The sequence below is a fragment of the Salvia hispanica genome, chromosome 3, assembly GCF_023119035.1.
Source record: "Salvia hispanica cultivar TCC Black 2014 chromosome 3, UniMelb_Shisp_WGS_1.0, whole genome shotgun sequence".
Lineage (NCBI taxonomy): Eukaryota > Viridiplantae > Streptophyta > Magnoliopsida > Lamiales > Lamiaceae > Salvia > Salvia hispanica.
Window position 1 is genome coordinate 16,598,566 of NC_062967.1, and position 20,118 is coordinate 16,618,683.

Sequence of the window (20,118 nt, forward strand, 5' to 3'; positions counted from 1 at the left end):
TCCTACTAAAAATTTTATATAGGAGTGTTTTTATTGAAATTTTCTAGTAAATTTTGATTGTTTTCAAATTAATAAACGAAAAGTATATTAGTCTTACATTAGATGCATATTTATTTCAGAATAAATCGTGTTATATGATCTATTTATGATTAAAGCTATTAAATATTGGTTAGAACTAAGGCGTTGTCATACCTTATTGATTAAAATATTAGACACTATCAAATATTGATTATGACTATTAATTTTTATTATTTAATAATTTTTATAATTAAAAAAATTTATTGATATTTAAAATTAAAATTTAAAATTTAATTTTGTAAAATTAAATCTAATACTAGTGAAATAAAGAAACAAAGTGAAGGATGACAAAAGGGAAGAATAATGATAATTTTGAAATAATATCAGATTTAGTACATAACTGAAATAATCAGATTTAAAATGTTAAAAGTGTAAAAAGACCAAATTGCCCAAACCCCCACCCCCCCAAAAAAATGATATTTTCGACCGAAAACAGTGAAAAATGATCATTTTCGAGATAAACTCTTAGTCCAAGGATGTCTGACGATATTTTTAAAGTCCAGGGACTATGGGCGAGATAAACCCATAGTCCAAAGACCATTTTTGTAGTTCACTCTTATTTTTAATATGAGAACATGGTCGACAATTTATTAAGCAACATGGAATCATCAATTTACTATTCCCTCCGTCCCATAGTAGATATCACACTTGGGAGATGACACAAGATTTTAGGAAATATTATTTTGTGTGTTAAGTGCCGAGAGAAAATATAATTTTATAATTAATGTGAGAGAAAACTTTTTCTAAAAAAGGAAATATGACATCTTTTGCGGGACAAACTAAAAAGAAAAATGCGATATCTAATATAGAACGGAGGGAGTACCATATATTTGCAATAACTTCACATGGGTAAACAATCAAAGTAGTAATAAAAGTAAAAAAAAAAAAAAACAAACAAACAAACTTACTTTCTATGAAGAGATTACTCTCCAAAATCTTGTTTCTTGATGTAGATCAAATTACTTTACAAAATTATTTAAGTCTTGGAGATTGAAAATCTCATGTATTTATACCAACATCTTTTATCATCACAAAAGAATACTTAACCTGCAATAGCAATACTACCTCTTATTTGGTTTATAACATACTTTATCGTACGAAAAGAATATAAAAAAAACGAAAGGTAATAAAAATAGGGTAAAAGTATGCATAAAAGCAAAATAAATATAAGAATATTCAAAACCCGAATCAATAATATATATACTCCGTCCTTCTCTAAATGACTAAATTCATATGAAATCTCACATTTCTTGTCCAAAAAGGGCGTAGTTTCTTACTTTTACAAACAAAATCATGTCAAAGAAGATGAAGACAAAAATATTGGGTATTTGTGCATGTCTCTTAATCTTTGTGTTGGATATCATTGCTCTGTTTTTTTGCAATCAAGGCTAAGGAAGCTCAAAACCATGTAAGCTTTTTTTCTTAGTTAGATTTTTATTTTTAGTAGGTTTTCGATATCAAGATTTTGTAATTTGACCAATTAGGGGAAGCATAGGAGGATGTAGATATTCGAATGTAAAGTGCGAAGTCATGAAGCATTCGTGTTAGGCATGGCCGCAACCATTTTTCTGAGTGTAGCTCATATTTTCGTTAATTTATTAGGGTGGTTGGTTTTTACTGGACAAGTTGAATCACAAAGATATAGCAAGATATTTTCCATAGTTTTCTTTGTTTCGACATGGTATGAAAACATATTTCGAACTACATTTTTTGTTCATTTTGAACCTTGTATCTTGATTTTGAGTTGCAACTCTTTGTGATTTTGGTATGAATGGTGTAATCTATGTTACATGAACTAAGTAGTCTCTCTCTTTGGCTAGGATAATCTATGGAGTTGGTCTCACATTATTGTTGATTGGGACAAGATCAAACGAAGAGAAAGGAATATCATGTGGATTCACATACCACAAATTTCTTCAAAAGGGAGGCGAATTATGTGTGGTTCATTCCATCTTATCTAAGGCCTTTTATTTTACTTCTTGAAGTGTAAAGGTAAATATGAAGTCAATTTTAATATAAAAAATAGTCATATGTTAGAATTAATTAAGTTATTAGCCAATTCGGATGGATCTATTTATTAGTATTATTTGAGGTGAATATTGGAATCAATTTAATTCGATCAGCATCATCCCTTTTAAATATACTCTATTATCTTTATTTTTTTTATTCTTTAAAATTGAGTTTGATCGAATCTATACATATATAAAAGGGGAATTTCGGAAATATTTACAAGATTGTCATTTTATATTAACAATTATAATTTAATTAAAACTAATTTTTGTTTGTGAATTTGTTTAGGGTTAACGGCAGTTTCATGTAAATTAATTAGACTTCCAATAAATGTAATGAATATTGCTAAATAAAATTATTAATTAAGATTGATTTTTGGTTGTTACTAAAACCTCCATTAAATGTAGTTAATATTGCAAAATAATTCAAGCAAACTTGAAGACAAATAGGGCGTACAATTTTCTTCCTTAATGGTTGTCAACACGTACATTTCATGCCTAATTGTATTAATTAACAAAAAAAAAAAAAAACTCCCATTGTTATTGAGTATTAAATGCACACATCTCATCTAAACGTTTACAATATTCAAAGGTACAGTTTACATGTCATACATAAAATTATACTATCTCATTTTATTAGGTAAACATGACACTACATATTCCCTAATTATAAGAGCATCCACAATGGCGGCTAGCGCACCGGCTAGTCGATTCGCGTCGCTAGCCGAACCATTGGAATCGGCCAGCGCCTTTTTGGTGAAAAAATAGGCGAGCGCACGCCGATTTGCGAGCGTTCGCCGATGCGTTGGCCGCCATTGCAGGCTCGCGATCGGCGAGCGATCGGCCAGGGCTATTTTTTATTTTTTGAAATTTTTTGAAACACTATATATACGCGATTTTAGTTTCATTTTCATTTGCACCACTTGTTTTAACGAGATTTCTCTCTCTCTAAATTTCTGTACAAGAGCAACATCGAGCGATGAGTAACGCGGGCGGTAGCAGTGGTGGTAGTGGTGGGGACGCTGAGGAGTACGAACGGCGGATGAACGAGGCTATGGATGCCTACATGAACCGCGAGATAGAGCGGTACATGCAAAGGGTCTAACAGCAGGCGGTACCTCGCCCTCCACCCGTTGTCCACCGCCAACAGCTGATTGATCGGGATCACGTAGCTGCACATCAGCGGCTATATGACGACTACTTCGCACCGGACCCGCGGTTTAACGCAAACATGTTCAGGCGGCGCTTTAGAATGCGAATGGAGTTGTTTATGCGTATCGTTGATGCTTTGGAGCGTCGATATCAGTATTTCCACTTCAGGCACGATGCGGCTGGCAGACCCGGCCACACCCCTATTCAAAAGTGCACGGCGGCAATCAAGCAGTTGGCCTACGGAGGCGCGACAGACATGTGGGACGAGTACCTCCACATTGGTGAGACGACTTCTCTGGAAGTTTTTCTGTCAGGGCGTGATTCAAATTTTCGGTGAGCAGTACCTTCGAAGCCCTACCCCCCAAGATTGTCAATATCTGATGCAGATGCACGGGGAGCAGCATGGGTTCCCCGGAATGTTAGACACCATAGATTGTATGCATTGGGAGTGGAAGAACTGTCCAACCGCCCGGAAGGGGGCCTACACGACCGGCTAAAAGGGAAAGAATCCCAAGATGATCCTCGAGGCCGTAGCTGATTACCGGCTGTGGATCTGGCATGCGTATTTTGGGGTAGCCGGGTCGAACAACGACCTCAACGTCCTCAACTCGTCGCCCCTCTTCAACGAGAAGTGTCAGGGCATCGGTCCGGCCGTCTTATTTGTGGCCAACGGCAACCGGCGTGATATGGACTACTACTTGGCGGATGGGATATACCCTAGGTGTCTTGTCTTTATGAAGACGATCAGGCACGCAAATGATGATAGGAAGGCCTACTTTGCGAAACGGCAGGAGTTGGCGCGCAAGGACGTGGAGCACGCATTTGGTGTGCTTCAGTCTCGATGGGCGGCAATTAAGGGTCCAATGCGTTTGTGGGATGTCAAATGCATTGATGATATAATGTACGCCTGCATTATCATGCACAACATGATCGTCGAAGACGAAGGCGTACAACTTACTAATTGAGCCAATGACGATACTGATGCAAGCCGGTCCAAGCCACGACCACCCCCAACGTACGAAGGGGGGTACCTCACGATGAAGCCGGTCATCTCCAGCCTATTTAATTAAAATGATGATGTGGCAGGTGGATTTTTAGTGCTGATAATGTGGCAGGGAGAGAGATTGACTGGCCTATGGCTGACCTAAAGCCATTATGGATGCTCTAAGGCAAATAGCCGTTATTCACTCTTATGTTTATCCAAAGCGGGGAATAGAAAAGGTTTCCCTCCCCCCAGAATAATATATCCTTCATCCCAAGGCAATTAATGATTTTAACATATTATCAAATTAATTTTAAAAAGTACAAACGGTTAATATGAAAAAATGCAAACAACCGTTATTCACAATTAATTTTAGTCTGAGTGGATAATATGAAAGGTTTTTAGAATATGTAGCGTCATGGTTAATTTATTGGCCTATATATAAATATAATATTTGGAAACTTGATTACTATTCACGCACTTTTACTTACCTTACAATTATAATCGAATGTTCAAATCAGCTGTCTCCACGACTTGGCCACGCCGAAATTAAACCCCTTCCGGCGAAATTAAACCATTCTGCAAAAGGTATTCTATTTCATTTTTTTGCTATTTTTGTATAATATCTATGTTTATTACTTCATCTGTCCCACAAAGATTATCTCATTTTCCCATTTCCGTCCGTCCCACAAAGTTTGTCTCATTTCACTTTTACCATTTTTGGTAGTGGACCCCATATTCCATCAACTCATTCCTACTCACATTTTATTATAAAACTAATACTTTTAAAAGTAGGATCCACGTCCCATCAACTTTTTCAACTCACTTTTCATTACATTTCTTAAAACTCGTGCCGGGTCAAAGTGGGGCTATCTTTGTGGGATGGAGGGAGTATATTGAACTATAGCACTAATCTCAAATGAGTATGTTTGTTTTTTTTAATGTTGCAATTTTAATTTACACTATTGCTTCTTTGTTTGTGGAATAAAGAAAGGGAGAGAAGTATCTGATTGAGTTGGCCGACGAGTAAAGCTTGGGTAGGAAGATGTTTTTTGTCCAGAAAAAAATAAGCCACATAAATATTTGGAGAAGAAGATGAGAATGGAAGCTTTTTTTGCTAGGTTATATCGGCTAATAAAGTTATCAAATGTTCACATAGGGGCGCATTATGGTCCATAAGACAAATTTTGTCAAAAATCAAAGTAAATCTCAGCCCTTGGATCCTTAGATTGGATGGTTGTGATCATAATATCCGAGCTACATTATTACGCTAAAAGCGTTACGTTATTAACTGGGCTACATTATTAGACTACACAATCTACATTATTAGACTAAATCACATTACATTATTAGTCGAGCTACATTATTAGACTACACAATATACATTATTACATGACACGTGACATTAATCTAAATGTTACTCCCTCCGTCCCAGATTTATAGTCACATTTTGCCATAAAAGTCTGTCCCACATTTATAATCACATTTAGAACTTTCTATATTTAAACATAAAATTTTATCCCATTATTCAGTAAAATTACACCCAAATGTCATTATCTACATTAAAATACATCAAAACAAAAATAAAAAACCAAAAAGTCAAAAAGGGACCAACCTTCAACCAACTCACTTCATTTATTACACACTCTATCATCTCACTCCATCATCTCATTTCATTTATTACACACTTCACCTCTCACTTCATTAATTACACACTCCACCAATTCCTTAAAACCCGTGTCATAACTAAATGTGACTATAAATGTGGGACGGAGGGAATACATCACAGGATCCAATGGCTGAGATTTGCTTTGATTTTTGACAGAATTTCACTTAGGGACCTGATCAAATCCCTGTTCACATATGCACAAATACGTTAGAATTATAAACATGTATAATTGTACAACTAATGGCTGATTATGTGAATAGATTTCTTCTTGGAAATATATGTAATGATAGAGGCCTCTTTTAATGCTATATTCTAGGGATATTTTATTTTATAAAAAATAACAATTTATATATGCAATATTGGAAGCAATTTTTAGGCCTAGATATTAGGGACATGTATTATTAGTTCATAATCTATGCTAAATTGCTAATCAACCAACATTCTCCATCATTAATGTTAATAGAGATTTCGTATACATTTTAAATGGTCAATATTAATCTTGATCAATATAACAATGAGAGGATTGCTTGTAGTTTTGTAATTAGAGATTTCAACCTAGAAATTTGTACTCTTAAGATTCCTTAGTTACATTTAATGTTAAATAGAAAACATATTAATTATAACAAAACACTATAATTAAGAAATTCAAATTTTTTTTAGTTTTTATTTTTTAAACATTACACTTTCTTCATATGAGCATATAAACATATTTATAGCCAAGATTCAGGTAAAAAAACATCTACTATCAATAAGGATTATCAAGTAGGCCGACCCAGTGTAAGATATCGAATACAGATCTAAAACCTCAAAATAGAATAAGTGATCAACAAAGTAAAATTGAACTGAGACGGATGGAGAATTTTATTGATATTTGGCTCATTTGTTGGTTATGATAAGTATATTTTAACGTTAAGGGTTTAGGATTTAGGTTTCAAGATTAGGGTTTTTAGTATATAGCTTTTGATAAACAATATCTTAAATCTCATTAGGAGAAGTGATAATTATACATTCTTTAGGTTTTTTTTTTGTTTTGTGTGATATAAATTTGCTTTATTTTTTAGTCTCACGGTTATTATATGCAACGATTAAGTGGGCCGGAAAACAACATACGCTGCCCGTGGTGGTTTTGTTGCATTCTTGGTTGTCATAAAACAAGTTTTAGAATTGATAAGGATTTTAGTTTTCGAGGATGAGGTTGAAAGTCCTTTTATCTATAATTTAATGTTTGAATATTATGTTCCAATATTGATTTGTAAATATTTTTATCTTCATATAACTTAAAATTTTATTACTCATTTTGTTCATTGTTATTATATGCTATGATCTTTTGTTTATAATTTTCATATAATAATATTGTTTATAATTTTATGACATTTCGGCATGGGACGCATTTTATTTAGCAGTTTTTTAGATGTTAAATACTATTGGATGTGTTACTTTTTATTGGCATTGGAAGCATATCACATTATGGCAGGGTAACGTTTCACAATTTAATGAATCTTCCACTTATTTGATGGGCTGGCTAAGAGATTATTTATGGTTAAACTCTTCACAACTTATCAATGGATATAACCCTTTTGGTATGAATAGTTTATCGGTCTGGGCATGGATGTTCTTATTTGGACATCTTGTTTGGGCTACTGGATTTATGTTCTTAATCTCCTGGCGGGGATATTGGCAAGAATTGATTGAAACTTTAGCATGGGCTCATGAACGCACACCTTTGGCGAATTTGTAAACTAATCAACTAGTCTTTATTTGTTACTACCTTTGTCTTTAAAAAATATAAACCTTTATCTTTAAAAAATATAAATTATTTTCATTTTAAGCCGTCCCTTAAAAATACTCATCCGGCTTAATAAAAACATTTCATTTTCTGCACTCATTTCATTTACTCACTCCGTTCCGGATTCACGGACACAATTTCCACTTCTTTTTCTCTTCTCTTATTTTATCCATTTTTTCTTCCCCTTTTTTCACTTATTCTTCAATCTTAATTTGTCAATGTGCATTAAACTCTTATTGTTTCAAATTTTTTATTTTTCAAAGACAGATTAAAAATGAAAATACCATCATCTATACTTTTTTTTCCTCTCTTCCTTTATTCCCTCGTCATTAACTTACAAAACAATAGTCATACGTAAACTCACGTGTCGTCGAAAGCAAATGTTTTATATTTAATACTAAATAATTCAAAGTCATTTGACGCAATACAAAAATAACTTGCAACAGAATTGATTAAAAGAACATCTATACATATTATACAAATATGGCAAAATTAGGCATACAAACACAAAATAAAGCCACCCTTCCAACTAAGACGCTGCTGCAAACAAAATGCTTCAAGAAACAACGATAAATTAACATCAACATAAGCAAGAATTGAACAAATACTCAAAACCCACATTGCCCTAATCAAAACAAAGCATCACAGTTAACTTCAAAAGGTACAAATTCAAGCACAAAAACTGTACCAACTTAGTGATTTCCAACCACATTATATTACTGATCCAAATTAGTAGACTAAAGATAAAAACCAGATCACTTCAACTCAACCCCAATTGGCAGCAGAGCTGGTTGATGATAGATTAACCATCAACATAGCTTCACCAATCCAGTAGTACACCACAGAAAAAATGATAGATTAACCATCAACATAAGCATGAATTTGAACAAATACTCAGAAACCACATTGCCCTAATCAAAACAAAGCATCACATTCAACTTCAAAAAGGTATAAATTCAAGCACAAAAACTGTACCAACTTAGCCATTTCCAACCATATTACTGATCCAAAGCCATTTGAACAATGTTCCTTCATCAACATCAAAATCATGCAACTCAGCTTACTCTCCTCCACAAACAACTGCTTCCATTTATCATCCAACTCCTTGACCTTCACATTCCCAATCAAACTCAACCTCTCCTTCAACAAACTCATCCCAGCCACGAGAGCAACGAGGGATGGGATGTTCGCCTTCATGTTACCACAAGACGCATTAATATTTGGATAATTAGCCCAGAAATCAACTCTTTTTTCATCCCCTTCTCTAATCCACATCCTCTCTCTCATCCACCTTCTTCGCATTCTCACTTTTCCTCCAAATTCTCTTCGAGAGCACGAAGCCATATCCTTGGAAGTTGGAACCCTTATCGCCCTTCTTCAAAGCATTCAAAACCTCTTCTTCACTAACTTTTTTTAAATAACATAGAAAAAAAACTAGTAGACTAAAGATAAAACCAGATCACTTCAATCGCACTTCATTCCCACTTGGCGGCGGAGCTGGTTGGCGAGTCCCTGGAGGATTCCTCTCTCTTGCGGGTCCTGGCAATCGGAGAGGTGCTTAATGGTGTTCAACAACGTCCTTAGCTCCAACGACCGGACGAAGCTCGCGAGCATCTCGTTTTCGGGCATCGAAGCTGGACCTCGTGGATCGGCCGTCGTCGCCTTTGCCTCCGCCATAGGCTCGTTCAGGTCGACCGCATTACACCCCAACCCACCCCCACCAGGCGGCGTGGAAACCGATTTCTTCTCCTCAATTCTCGATTTCTGATATCTCCTCACCAAATCCCCATCAATCTCGTTGCGATTGCGCTTCGATGAGGATACCGAGCCTTTGCGGATCGGCTGTATCGTGTAATTGGAAGGGATTCGTTTCGAATCGGCGTCGGAATCCAATTCGTTACCTCTGGAGGCCGATTTCGGATCGAATTTGGGTACTGGGATTGGGCATACATAAAGGAGAAGAAAGGAGAAGAAAGAAGAAGAAGAATTGATATATATACAAATTAAAATTTTATAAAAACAAGAATAAAGATAAAAGAAATTGAAAATGCGGCGGAAATCACATGCGATAAGGTCGAAAACCGGCCGACCGCCACGGGTGAAAATCACATTCTATAGTGTTATTTCGTTCTGATTAAATTGGGTCGCATGTGTATCTGTCCCAATTAAATTGTGTCATACTCTCTCCGTTCCAGATTTGTAGTAACATTTTGCCATAAAAATCTATCCCACATTTGGAGTAACATTTAGAATTTACCATATTTGCACATAAAAATTTACACCATTATTCACTAAAATTACACCAAAATGCCATTATTTATATTAAAATAAATCAAAATAAAAATAAAAAACTAAAAAGTCAAAGAGGGACCCACCTTCAACCAACTCACTTCATTTATTACACACTCCATCATCTCACTTCATTTATTACACACTCAATCATCTCACTCCACCATTTCATTTCATTTATTACACACTCCACCTCTCACTTCATTAATTACACACTCTACAAATTCATTAAAACCCGTGCCATAACTAAATGTTACTACAAATGTGGGACGGAGGGAGTATTTTTTTACACAAAAATCAAAATATATAATAATTATTATTTTATTCTATCGCCTATTTTATTCATTTCGCCAATTGTGATCTTAGATGTAATATCGTAGCAAAATACGACAATTTGAAAATTTCGTCTCTTAATTTAAACCAGTCCAACTCGAGCAAAATAAATTTACATACTACAAAATTTAATAAGGCCTTGAAAATGATCTAATATCTTTAAATCGTGGAAACAAATGAGATGAACAAATCCACAAAGAAACCGAGGACAGAGGCACAGAGCCATATTGATTAGGATTGAATATAGACAATAGATAATATAATAAAATAGAGACATTAGCAAGAAATTCGGATTTCAGAGAAAAAGTTTATGGTTTTGAACCTCTTCACAGCCATGAAGAAACATGTGTTTTATATCTATCAACACTGTAGATCAATTCTTCTGCATTTGTTCACACAACTCTTCACATCGGTATACCTTCTTTCATTGTGGCTGCCCATCATCCTTGGCATCTGGTGTATCGAGCGAACCCGTCCGATGACAACCTTGTTTAGAAAGTCTAACATCTTCAGTGAGCCCTAAAATAAAAGAGAACAGTAAGACGTGGTAGATCAAGTTGTCACGTGTTGCAAAATCAATATTGAAATACGCGACAATTGGACCTCACCAACTTCCACACGTTCCCCTAGAAATGGTGGGTCCAACTCTTATGTGTCGCAAAATCAATGCGCGACAGTTGAAGGGTCCAATTGTCACGTGTCACAAAACCACTAGATTGGTTTAGTATGTACACACAAAAATTTCCCATGTGTTGGGACAACATTTCCTCCTTCCAATTTGCATACCTTAGGGAAAAGATTAGGTATCATCGTCCGAGCTGAATTCATCATCAATTTGGCGCGCCCTCATTGCCGGAAACAGTCGCGACTGCATCTCATGGGAGGTCTCCGAGGCTGGGGGTGACCCTTGAGATGGTGAAGGCGATAATGATGGCGTGAAGGCATCTTTTCTCTGTGTCTTTGGCAGTTTTATGGAGTTCTTTACGTCTAGGCATGCCTTGTCCACCATTGCTAAAAAGTCGCGGACGATTCCAAAGAGATTCCCCCCCTCGTCCCTGCCTGCCGAACCATGGAAGTAATCCCCGGTGCTCTTCACTACGCCCATCACTCTCTTTTCCTCCTCCATGATCCAGGCAGTGTCGGCCTCACACTGGTTGATGAATTTCGTGAGAGTTTCAAAAAACTTACTTTCTTCATCCAAGCTACTCATCTCGTTCTCAAGAAATTCTTTAGTCTTGAAACGGGACTGGCCAAGTTTTATCACGTACTCACTTATGATATCACGATCAATCGCCGCTGCCTTTTTCACATTCAAGAGGCCGCTGGAGAGTCTGGACAGTTCTTGAAGACCAAGGCTTCGGTAGTACTCTTCCATGTCGTGGGAAGCATCATCACTAAGATCATCTGTCCTCACACTGGACAAACTCTTGCCCTCCCTCATTCTACGGGCAGCTCTTACTCCTTCTCCACGGATTATTTCATGCACAACAAAATGCAGCAGTGTGGTCTTCCCGTCTGTTCCTTTCACATCAGAGAGTTTCAAGAGCGTGTCGAGCTTGAATGCCTGAGCACCACCGCGGTAGGTACCATCATTCATTCGGTTTCCAGTTTTGAGAACAGCTTCCAGTAGTTTCAGGAAGAGTCTGCTGTTTTTGAGCTCATCACAGGCTGCCTGAAAACAGTAACTTAATGTTTATTCACAAGAAGACATCAAATCCTACTCTTAACAGAAAACAAATACACGAAATTAAAGAAGCAAAATAAAGCATGAGTCGAGCAACATGTTCTTTTGAGTTACGGCTCCCACTAAACCCCTGACCTACTGGTTGGTTGGAGGGGAAGTGGCTTAGAAACTGCGCTGCGCTTCATTGTCCCGAGCAACATGCTTTAAAAACTAAGCCTAAGTATTCAATCACCCCGTAGAATTCAAAATTTGATTTCATATGTAAGAAGTCAAACCTCTAAAGTTGTGAAAGATTGTTTGACTGCAGTGAAGTCCTCCTGAAACGTGCTTACATACAACAATGATTCCAAACGTTTAAAGGCGAAAGGGATTTCAATCAAGGCCTTGAGGAACCGGTCAGCCGGGCCAATTAGAAAAGGATCTCCAGTATATAACCTAAGCTTTAGTTCTTCGTCGGCTGTTGGTGCCATTTTCAACAGATTTTGAATGAATTCTGGTGGGAGCTCATTGCCTAATTTAAGAATGCACAGAATTTAGTAGTGTTAAATGTAATATACTCATCAATTTGTTTCTTGTAAAATAATGACCAAATCTAGTAAATAGCTACCTTCTTTCATAGCATCACAGACTTCTTCTGATGTCACATTCAAGGCTTTTAGAAGAATTGATAAGTTCTGTGCTTTTTTATGATCAATAATATGAATAAACTGTGGAGTAGAAGATTCTGATGAAGTTGAGTCCTTTCTTCTATGTTTCTTCTGGTCAGCTGAGTATCCAAATAGAGATTCCATCATCTCCTCATCAAACCTTCAAGTTTAAGAAAACAGTTACACAAGTTACATAACAAACCAAAGTCAAGAATCGATCCCATTCAAGTACTTACTGGAAAGAGCCGGCTTTGATCTCATGCCAAACCATTGATTGATCCGGGCTTGCCATAACCTTGTCCCAGAAGAATGGCTTTAACTTGGCCTTGGGAGCTACTGAGTCGTCCGAAGCTAGGGAGTCGCTTGATGAATTGCGTCGATGATGGGGGGCCATCGGTGGAGGTTTTCCTGGTGCATTAGGCGGTGGGCGGCCGCCTCTAGGCGGCGGCGGAGGAGCCGGGGCTCCGAATACCGGTGGAGGAGGAGGTGGTGCCACTGCCTTGGGAGGCGGTGTTGGCGGTGTAGGTGGTGGTGCTTTTTCTTGTGGTTCTTTAGCTCCTCCCACTGCCCCTACTGATGCTTTTGCCTCGCCTCCCGCTGCAGCTGCTGTTCCTGCTGTGGGTGCTCCCATTATCCCATTGGAACCACCACCACCACCACCACCACCAGCTGCAGACGTTGATGCTCTTCCCGGAGGAAGTGGTAATGGGATTTTCACGTACGCCTCCCCATTTTCTTCTATCTCGCCAGATACAGCATGAGAAGCAGCAGTATAAGCGCCAACTGAACTGCCAACAGTCGAAGTCGCTTTGAAATTAAAGCTGCTTGGTGCACCCATCGGGCGATTGTTATCCGTCACACCTGGAAAGTTACATCACAGCTATGAACAACGAAACACATTTCCATAAAAAAACAACAATGACCACAACATGGTCATACCTGGAGAATCAGTACCGTTGAAGTTGAGAAGAGGCTTGTCATCTCTGGGCACATCTTTCGGTTCATCATCACTCCTATCTTTATTTACGCAAAGAAACAAAACTAGTGCTGCAAGAGCAATTCCTGCCATTGAACTTGCAATCACACCACTTACAAGATACATTCTGTTGTTACTAGGAATCTCTTGTGAAGCCATAGGTGTATATTTTTTCATTGCCACGGGAGGATAGTCGAGCTCTGATGGTGAAGGGTAGTCAAGATCAAATGGTGAAGGATTGTTGGGATCTGATTCTTCTGAAGTAGGTGAAGATGGTGATACAGGTTCCGAACCCGAAGCAGTTTGTAAGACCTTGCGTATGCCACTTTTATGTCTCAGGTACCTTCTTGGAATACCAGCCCAACCAGGAAATAAATTTTGGCATTCATCAAGTAAAATCCTTTGCTCGTCATTCAAGACTTGCAATGGGAACTTTCTATCTCGCAAGCATTTCAGAATTTCTATCTTCTCCTTTGGAGGCAGATCGGCTATAGCCTTCTGAATGTTCCTTTTCTGTGACAAACTCGAACCAAATCCCACACCACCGTAAGCTGTAGAAGCTGAATGAGATAGACCCGAATCTAACTTCTTAGCAGCTTCAGTACTATATCTCAACTTTTTACTACAATAAACCCAAACTTGCTCGGCCTGTCAGAAAATACCAGCAAAGCATCCTGTCACGCACTATCTACATAATTTCATCTACATCGAAGTTGCAAAAACAGAGTGTCCATATTCATATTCAACTAGTAACTCTTGTTAAGATAACATTTCACAATGATACATTTCATAGCTCGAGTTCCCTTTCTTAAAAATTACCACTACTAATTTCTGTTTCGTTTATACTTCGAGATAACCATCACAGATAATTTCAAGTTAATTCCATCTACTTGAACACAAATAAACCACATGAGACACATTGTAGTTTGCGTTTCGTGATTATCATATCGATCAAAGCGTGTCTTTCAACTAACAAAGCATAAACAATTGCTCCAAATATGCATACTACATAGTTAACCTGTTCTGCAAATCCACCAAATACAAGTTCATGTTCTGTAAATCAAATCCCTCGACTCAGGTAAGTATAAATTTAGAAAATTACAAGCTTACACACACAATATATAGAAGCATTTTCCCCAAATATCATTATTACATAAGAACATATACAATGAAGAAATGCAGAAGCAAACAAACATGAAAAATCACCAAAAAATTAAAAAATTGGGATGGATTTTGAACCTGAAGTTGATCCCAAGAGTTCTCCCCTAATTCCGTCTTTCCATCCGAATCAATCGCTGCAAAAACACAGATAAAAACAATAAAAATGGCCACAAATCTGGCGCCCATCGCTTTCTCAAACAATCAAAAATCCATTTCCCTCAGAGCTGCCATCCTCATTCATACAACGACGACACGCATAGCCCCAGCTATGCATGCGTAATTTTGAGCCTTAACTGGAAAAAAAAAAAAAAAAAACTCCGATAAAAATAAACAATGCTTTGATTTGCTTATTGCGGGGTTCAATTCAACGGCACAAAATTCCCAACGCCCAAAATATGGCTGGAGCCAGAAATTGTCCAATTTTTTCCCCAAAGTGAAGAAATTGGAGGCGGAGGTGTGAAGAGGAAAGGGATAGGGTTCTTAGATGGCGATTTTGGAAGAGGATTTTTGGGGGAAAAAGAAGCGATTTGGGTTAGAAATCGAATTTCTGTTGGGAGTTTTGTTCGTTGAAATGCTGCAGCAGGTCGTTTACGACCAATTTGCAATCGGAGAAGAGTAGATTCTGCACGGCCGGCACTCCGCCCTCAATTCCCCTTTTGAATACTCAATCAGATCGTAAATTCGCTCACCTTTCGTCGTGAATTGGACGTCGTAGGCTTCGATCGACGGGTACTTCTCCTCCAATTTCGACACGAGGTATGCGCTGTCGCTAACGATCACGGTGCGGCCGTTGTGATTGAGGGAATTCCACAGTAGGGTTTCGTGGCTGAGACCGAAGACGAGGAGGTTGTAGGGGGAGGCACAGCCATGGAGCACGGCGGCGACGGTGTTCAGCTCGTTGGCGGACATGCGGCTGGTGGAGGAGGCGTTGAGGGCGTCGGAGTGGAGTCGTCATTTAATTAGGAATTAAGAACTTTAATCAACCCTAATTAATTACCATTAGTAATTTAATATAGTCAAATTGCAATCACCGTCTATTTTTTGACGATTTTGTTAAGTGAGGACCGATTCGGGTCCGAGTTCATTTGTGAGGGACCAAATAATAAAAAAGATAATATTAATGACCAAATTGATAAAACACTATATGTTAGAGACCACTCTTGACCTTTACTTATTATACTATAATTTAGTAGATTTGGGCCGAATAGTTCATTAAATTGAAGAATTGGGTAATATGATAAAATTTCAATTTAATGGGCTATATCAATTGACTTATGTAAACTCAAATTCACTATGAGAAATATTCTGAATAATAAAATTTGATGAGTTAAAACTCATTGAAATAAGTTTTTTTTATAAAAATCCAAAATGCTCAGACCACTAAAAGTGGCGAGCAAACATTAATCAAGGACAATAGAGAAGAAAACTTCCAAATTCCTAAGCCTAAGCACCATCTAGCCAAACCGAAAGCCAAAAGACAGAAAACAATGGTATAGCCGAAGGAAGAAATAAAGGACCATATGATATAAACCCAAGCACCACACAAGACAGATAGAGGCGAGCACACAGATTTATCAAACGTGATAGTATTATCTAAATGTCATATTAAAAAAAGAATTATACTAGTAGTATTTACTTATTTGAGTTTAAAATATATAATTACAAAATGCAAAGTGAACATACACGAATAATGTCACACTAAAAATAAGTCAATTAGTGCGTGCATGTGTAGAAAATTACAATTTCACGAATTATAACAATATTTGAATATATAAAAAAAGCTGAAAACATATTTCGAATTTTGTACATGTAAATCGAAAAAATTAAAAACATAAATCTAATTTTGCAAGAGTGTAAGAAACAACAATGGCGAATGAGTTAAAAAAAAGGAAAAGAACTTTACAAGTGAAAAAAGTAATTGAGGTTAAAGTACTAACCTATTTATTATCTTTTGAATAAATAACATATCAATAAAACTTTTTTTCAGCCAATTCAAGTATGAAATGAGTATTGAATATACGTTGCCTCCATCTCTATTTAAATTTCGAATGAATGAATAAATAAATCATGCATATCATTGTGGACATTAGCAGATTAAATATGAAAAGAAAAACGGATCAAAAATTTATAATATGCTGAATCTACTCTTTACGAGTATTTATGCACGAGAATATTTATTGAGTTTTAATAGTACTTGCACTGGAATAGTTCAACAAATATAAAGTCACTGTTTATGGTATATGTTTCATTAAATTTTTATTTAAAATCAACTCCATCCAATCCTCTATACTTCATATGTTCCATTACTTATTCCACATCTTTTGTGATTCAATGAAGCCTAGGCTAAGATGAGGCCCTGCAGCTGAGCTTGATCCACTATGATTTTCATCCATATTTGACATCATCCTGAAAAAAAAATTATAAAATAATTTTAATTTGATAATTTAATAAGTACTACTATTATTCATATATGTTATTATATTTTAAATAAATAAAAATTATCGAGCATGGTTTCCCTCATTAGAGTGACCAGTCAATGAAACTGCATCATCCATTTGCATCGTTTCTGCCTGCACCTTAAAAAAACATATATTTGTTCATGTAATACAAATTATAATTAGGATCTAGTACACAGAATTGGAATCGAATTGGAAGGAAATTCAATTCCAAATCCTTTGTTTGACAAAATGAGATAATTGATATGAAATTGAATTTGAAAAATAGCGCGCGAACGTTGCACAATCATTAAATACGCATACACACTACTAAAAACATACTACTCGTGTGTGTGCGCGCGCACACACATACACTGCACATAGTCAATAAAAACACACTATGCGCACATACACACACACACTACACCACTCACAATACACATACTACATGTAACGTGTGTAGGTGTGTGAATGTGTGAATGTGTGTGTGCAGTGTGCAAGAACATGTATGTGTGCATTGTGTGTGCAATGTGTGTGTGTGTGATGTGTGCAATGTGTGCGTGTGTGTAAAGGTGTGCAGTGTGTGTAAGAATGTGTGCACTGTGTGTGCAATTTAACAAATATTTGGAATTCTACTACTTTTGATATGGAATTCAAATTGTGGAATTGAAGGCTTTAATTCCAATTCCATACCTCCAATTCCTTGTACCGAATGAAGCGTTAGGTAACTGTGTATAGATAAATTGAAAATTTAAGGTGTCTATGCAACAAATACTCATGTTTATGACACTTTCTGTACATAAAAAAAGCAAGGTTATCTTCAATATAAAAACTTATAAATGTGCATATATCTAAGCTAATATATTAAAGCAAATGCGAATTAAATTTTGTCAGATGTTTGATTCGAAAATCATGAAAATTAGAATTTTCGACTAAAAGATCTGGTTACAAACCCTAATTCTTGTCAGCCTCAATTTGTTGAAAAAATTGATACGAGCTATTAAATAAGCACGAGTAAAGGCCAAATGTGGTCCCTAACATATGGCCGTTTTATCAATTTGGCCTTTAACATTATCATTTTGATTATTTGGTCCTTCACAAATAAACTCGGACCCGAATCGGTCCTCACTTAACAGAACCGTCAAAAAATAGACGGTTATTGCAATTTGACTATGTTAAATTACTAGTGGTGTGCCATCCCTTATCCTCAACGATTGAAGAGCAAGAAACTTGACGCCCAGTTTGCCAAATTCTTGGAAGCAATGAGCAAAGTCCACATCACATTCCACTGGTAGAGGCCGTGCAACAAATGCCCAATTACGCTAAATTTTTGAAAGATGTGGTGGCCAAGAAAAGAAAGTGGGGTAAATACGAGACAGTGGGATTAACAGAGAACTGCAGCGCTATCATCCAAAAGGGACTACGCACTAAACACAAAGATCCAGGGAGTTTTACTTTATCTTGTGTTTTAGGGAATGATGTGAAAGGTAGGGCGTTATGTGATCTAGGATCTAGTATTAACTTGATGTCTTTATCTTTTTGCAGGAAACTTGATGTTGATAACATCCGCCCCACCTCAATCACGCTGCAAATGGCAGATCAGGGCACAACAACACCAATGGGGATAGTAGAAGATGTTTTGGTAAGGGTTGGAGAATTTATTTTTCCAGCTGATTTTGTTGTGTTAGACATGCAGGAGGACAAGAATGTGCCCTTAATTCTTGGAAGACCATTTTTAAATGGAAATTTAGGAAAGACCCATTTTTTTTTCCCTTTCCCTTGATGAATTTTGATGGGAAAAGGGGGATTACTCCCTTTTTCCTTGTTTTCTTATTCAAGGTAAAAAACCCAATTCAAGCCCCGAAGACCAACATAAGTCCGGCTTTAAATGCCCTTTGGTGATTTTTATGTTTTTATAGGAAGATGTCTTTTTTTATGTAATGCTCTGTTTATTTTTGAGATGTATGATGGCTATATTTCATGATTTGATTAAAAAAGTGAGGAAAGGTTTTTTATGGATGTTTTTTTGTTTGGTAAATCTTTGATCATTTTTTTGAAATCTAGCTAAGATTTTAGAGTGGTGGGAAACAACTTGTTCCCCAATTGAAAAAAAATGTCACTTTATGGTGAAAGAAGGTATAGTTCTGGGGCATTTTGCCCTTCCGCTTGGGATGGTGGGCGGGGCAAAAAATTGACCATTGAGAAACTCCCTCTCCATCCAACAAAGGGAAGAAGTTTCTAAAACATTTTGGGGTTTCCCTTTTTGGAGATTCACCCAAGGTTTTTTCCTAAAACCCTCTAAACCTCTTTGAAAATTGTTGAAAGGGATGTAAAATTTAATTTCCCGTTTTAACAGAAGGGGGAGACCTTGAAAAAATTTTTCCAGGGGACGCTCTGTCCTCATCACACCCGTTTGGAGTCAACCATTTGAAATCATGTGCGACGCAAGTGATATTGCTTGGCTAAAAAAGGGAAAAAAGGGACAAGTTTTTTTAGAGTCATTTATTATTTTGGGGGAATTTTAGATTCAGCCAATTATCACCTCGGGAAAGGAAGTTTGGATTGTTTGATTTTTTTAAAAAAATTTAAAAGGGCCTATCTTGTTTTTAAAAAGCCCATTGTTTATCCGTTAAAAGTAGAAACTTTTTTTTAAAAAAGGGACGGGGTTTATCCGATGGATCTTGCTACTCCAAGAGTTTGATGTGCAAATAAGGGAAAAAAAAGGGGGGGGAAACTGGTATTAAACCACTTGTCAAGGTTAAACCCCGGGGGAAAAGATTTATCCAAAAAATAAACGGGGATTTCCCCGAGAGAAACCGTTCTTCATTCAAGCCATTTTCCCCATGGTCCCCAAAATATTGTAAATTTTTTTGGCGGAAAGGTTTTCCTGGGATTTTCCCTTATTTGCGGGGAAAAA

At 36.8% G+C, this 20,118-nt stretch overlaps 2 protein-coding genes across 2 annotated transcripts; both read right to left on the minus strand.

Moving 5' to 3' along the window:
• Window positions 1-8,588: 8,588 nt before the first annotated feature.
• Window positions 8,589-9,650, minus strand: LOC125215288. Its single transcript, XM_048116663.1, has 2 exons — window positions 9,151-9,650; window positions 8,589-9,051 (listed from the first exon to the last, which is right to left on the minus strand). Exons 1-2 carry the CDS (start codon window positions 9,351-9,353, stop codon window positions 8,592-8,594), a joined length of 663 nt encoding a protein of 220 aa, XP_047972620.1. The 5' UTR covers window positions 9,354-9,650; the 3' UTR covers window positions 8,589-8,591.
• An 879-nt stretch (window positions 9,651-10,529) lies between these two features.
• Window positions 10,530-15,675, minus strand: LOC125209456 (formin-like protein 3). Its single transcript, XM_048109056.1, has 8 exons — window positions 15,456-15,675; window positions 14,845-14,900; window positions 13,569-14,253; window positions 12,866-13,490; window positions 12,590-12,789; window positions 12,258-12,493; window positions 11,085-11,970; window positions 10,530-10,817 (listed from the first exon to the last, which is right to left on the minus strand). Exons 1-7 carry the CDS (start codon window positions 15,673-15,675, stop codon window positions 11,098-11,100), a joined length of 2,895 nt encoding a protein of 964 aa, XP_047965013.1. The 3' UTR covers window positions 10,530-10,817; window positions 11,085-11,097.
• Between the last annotated feature and the right edge of the window lie 4,443 nt (window positions 15,676-20,118).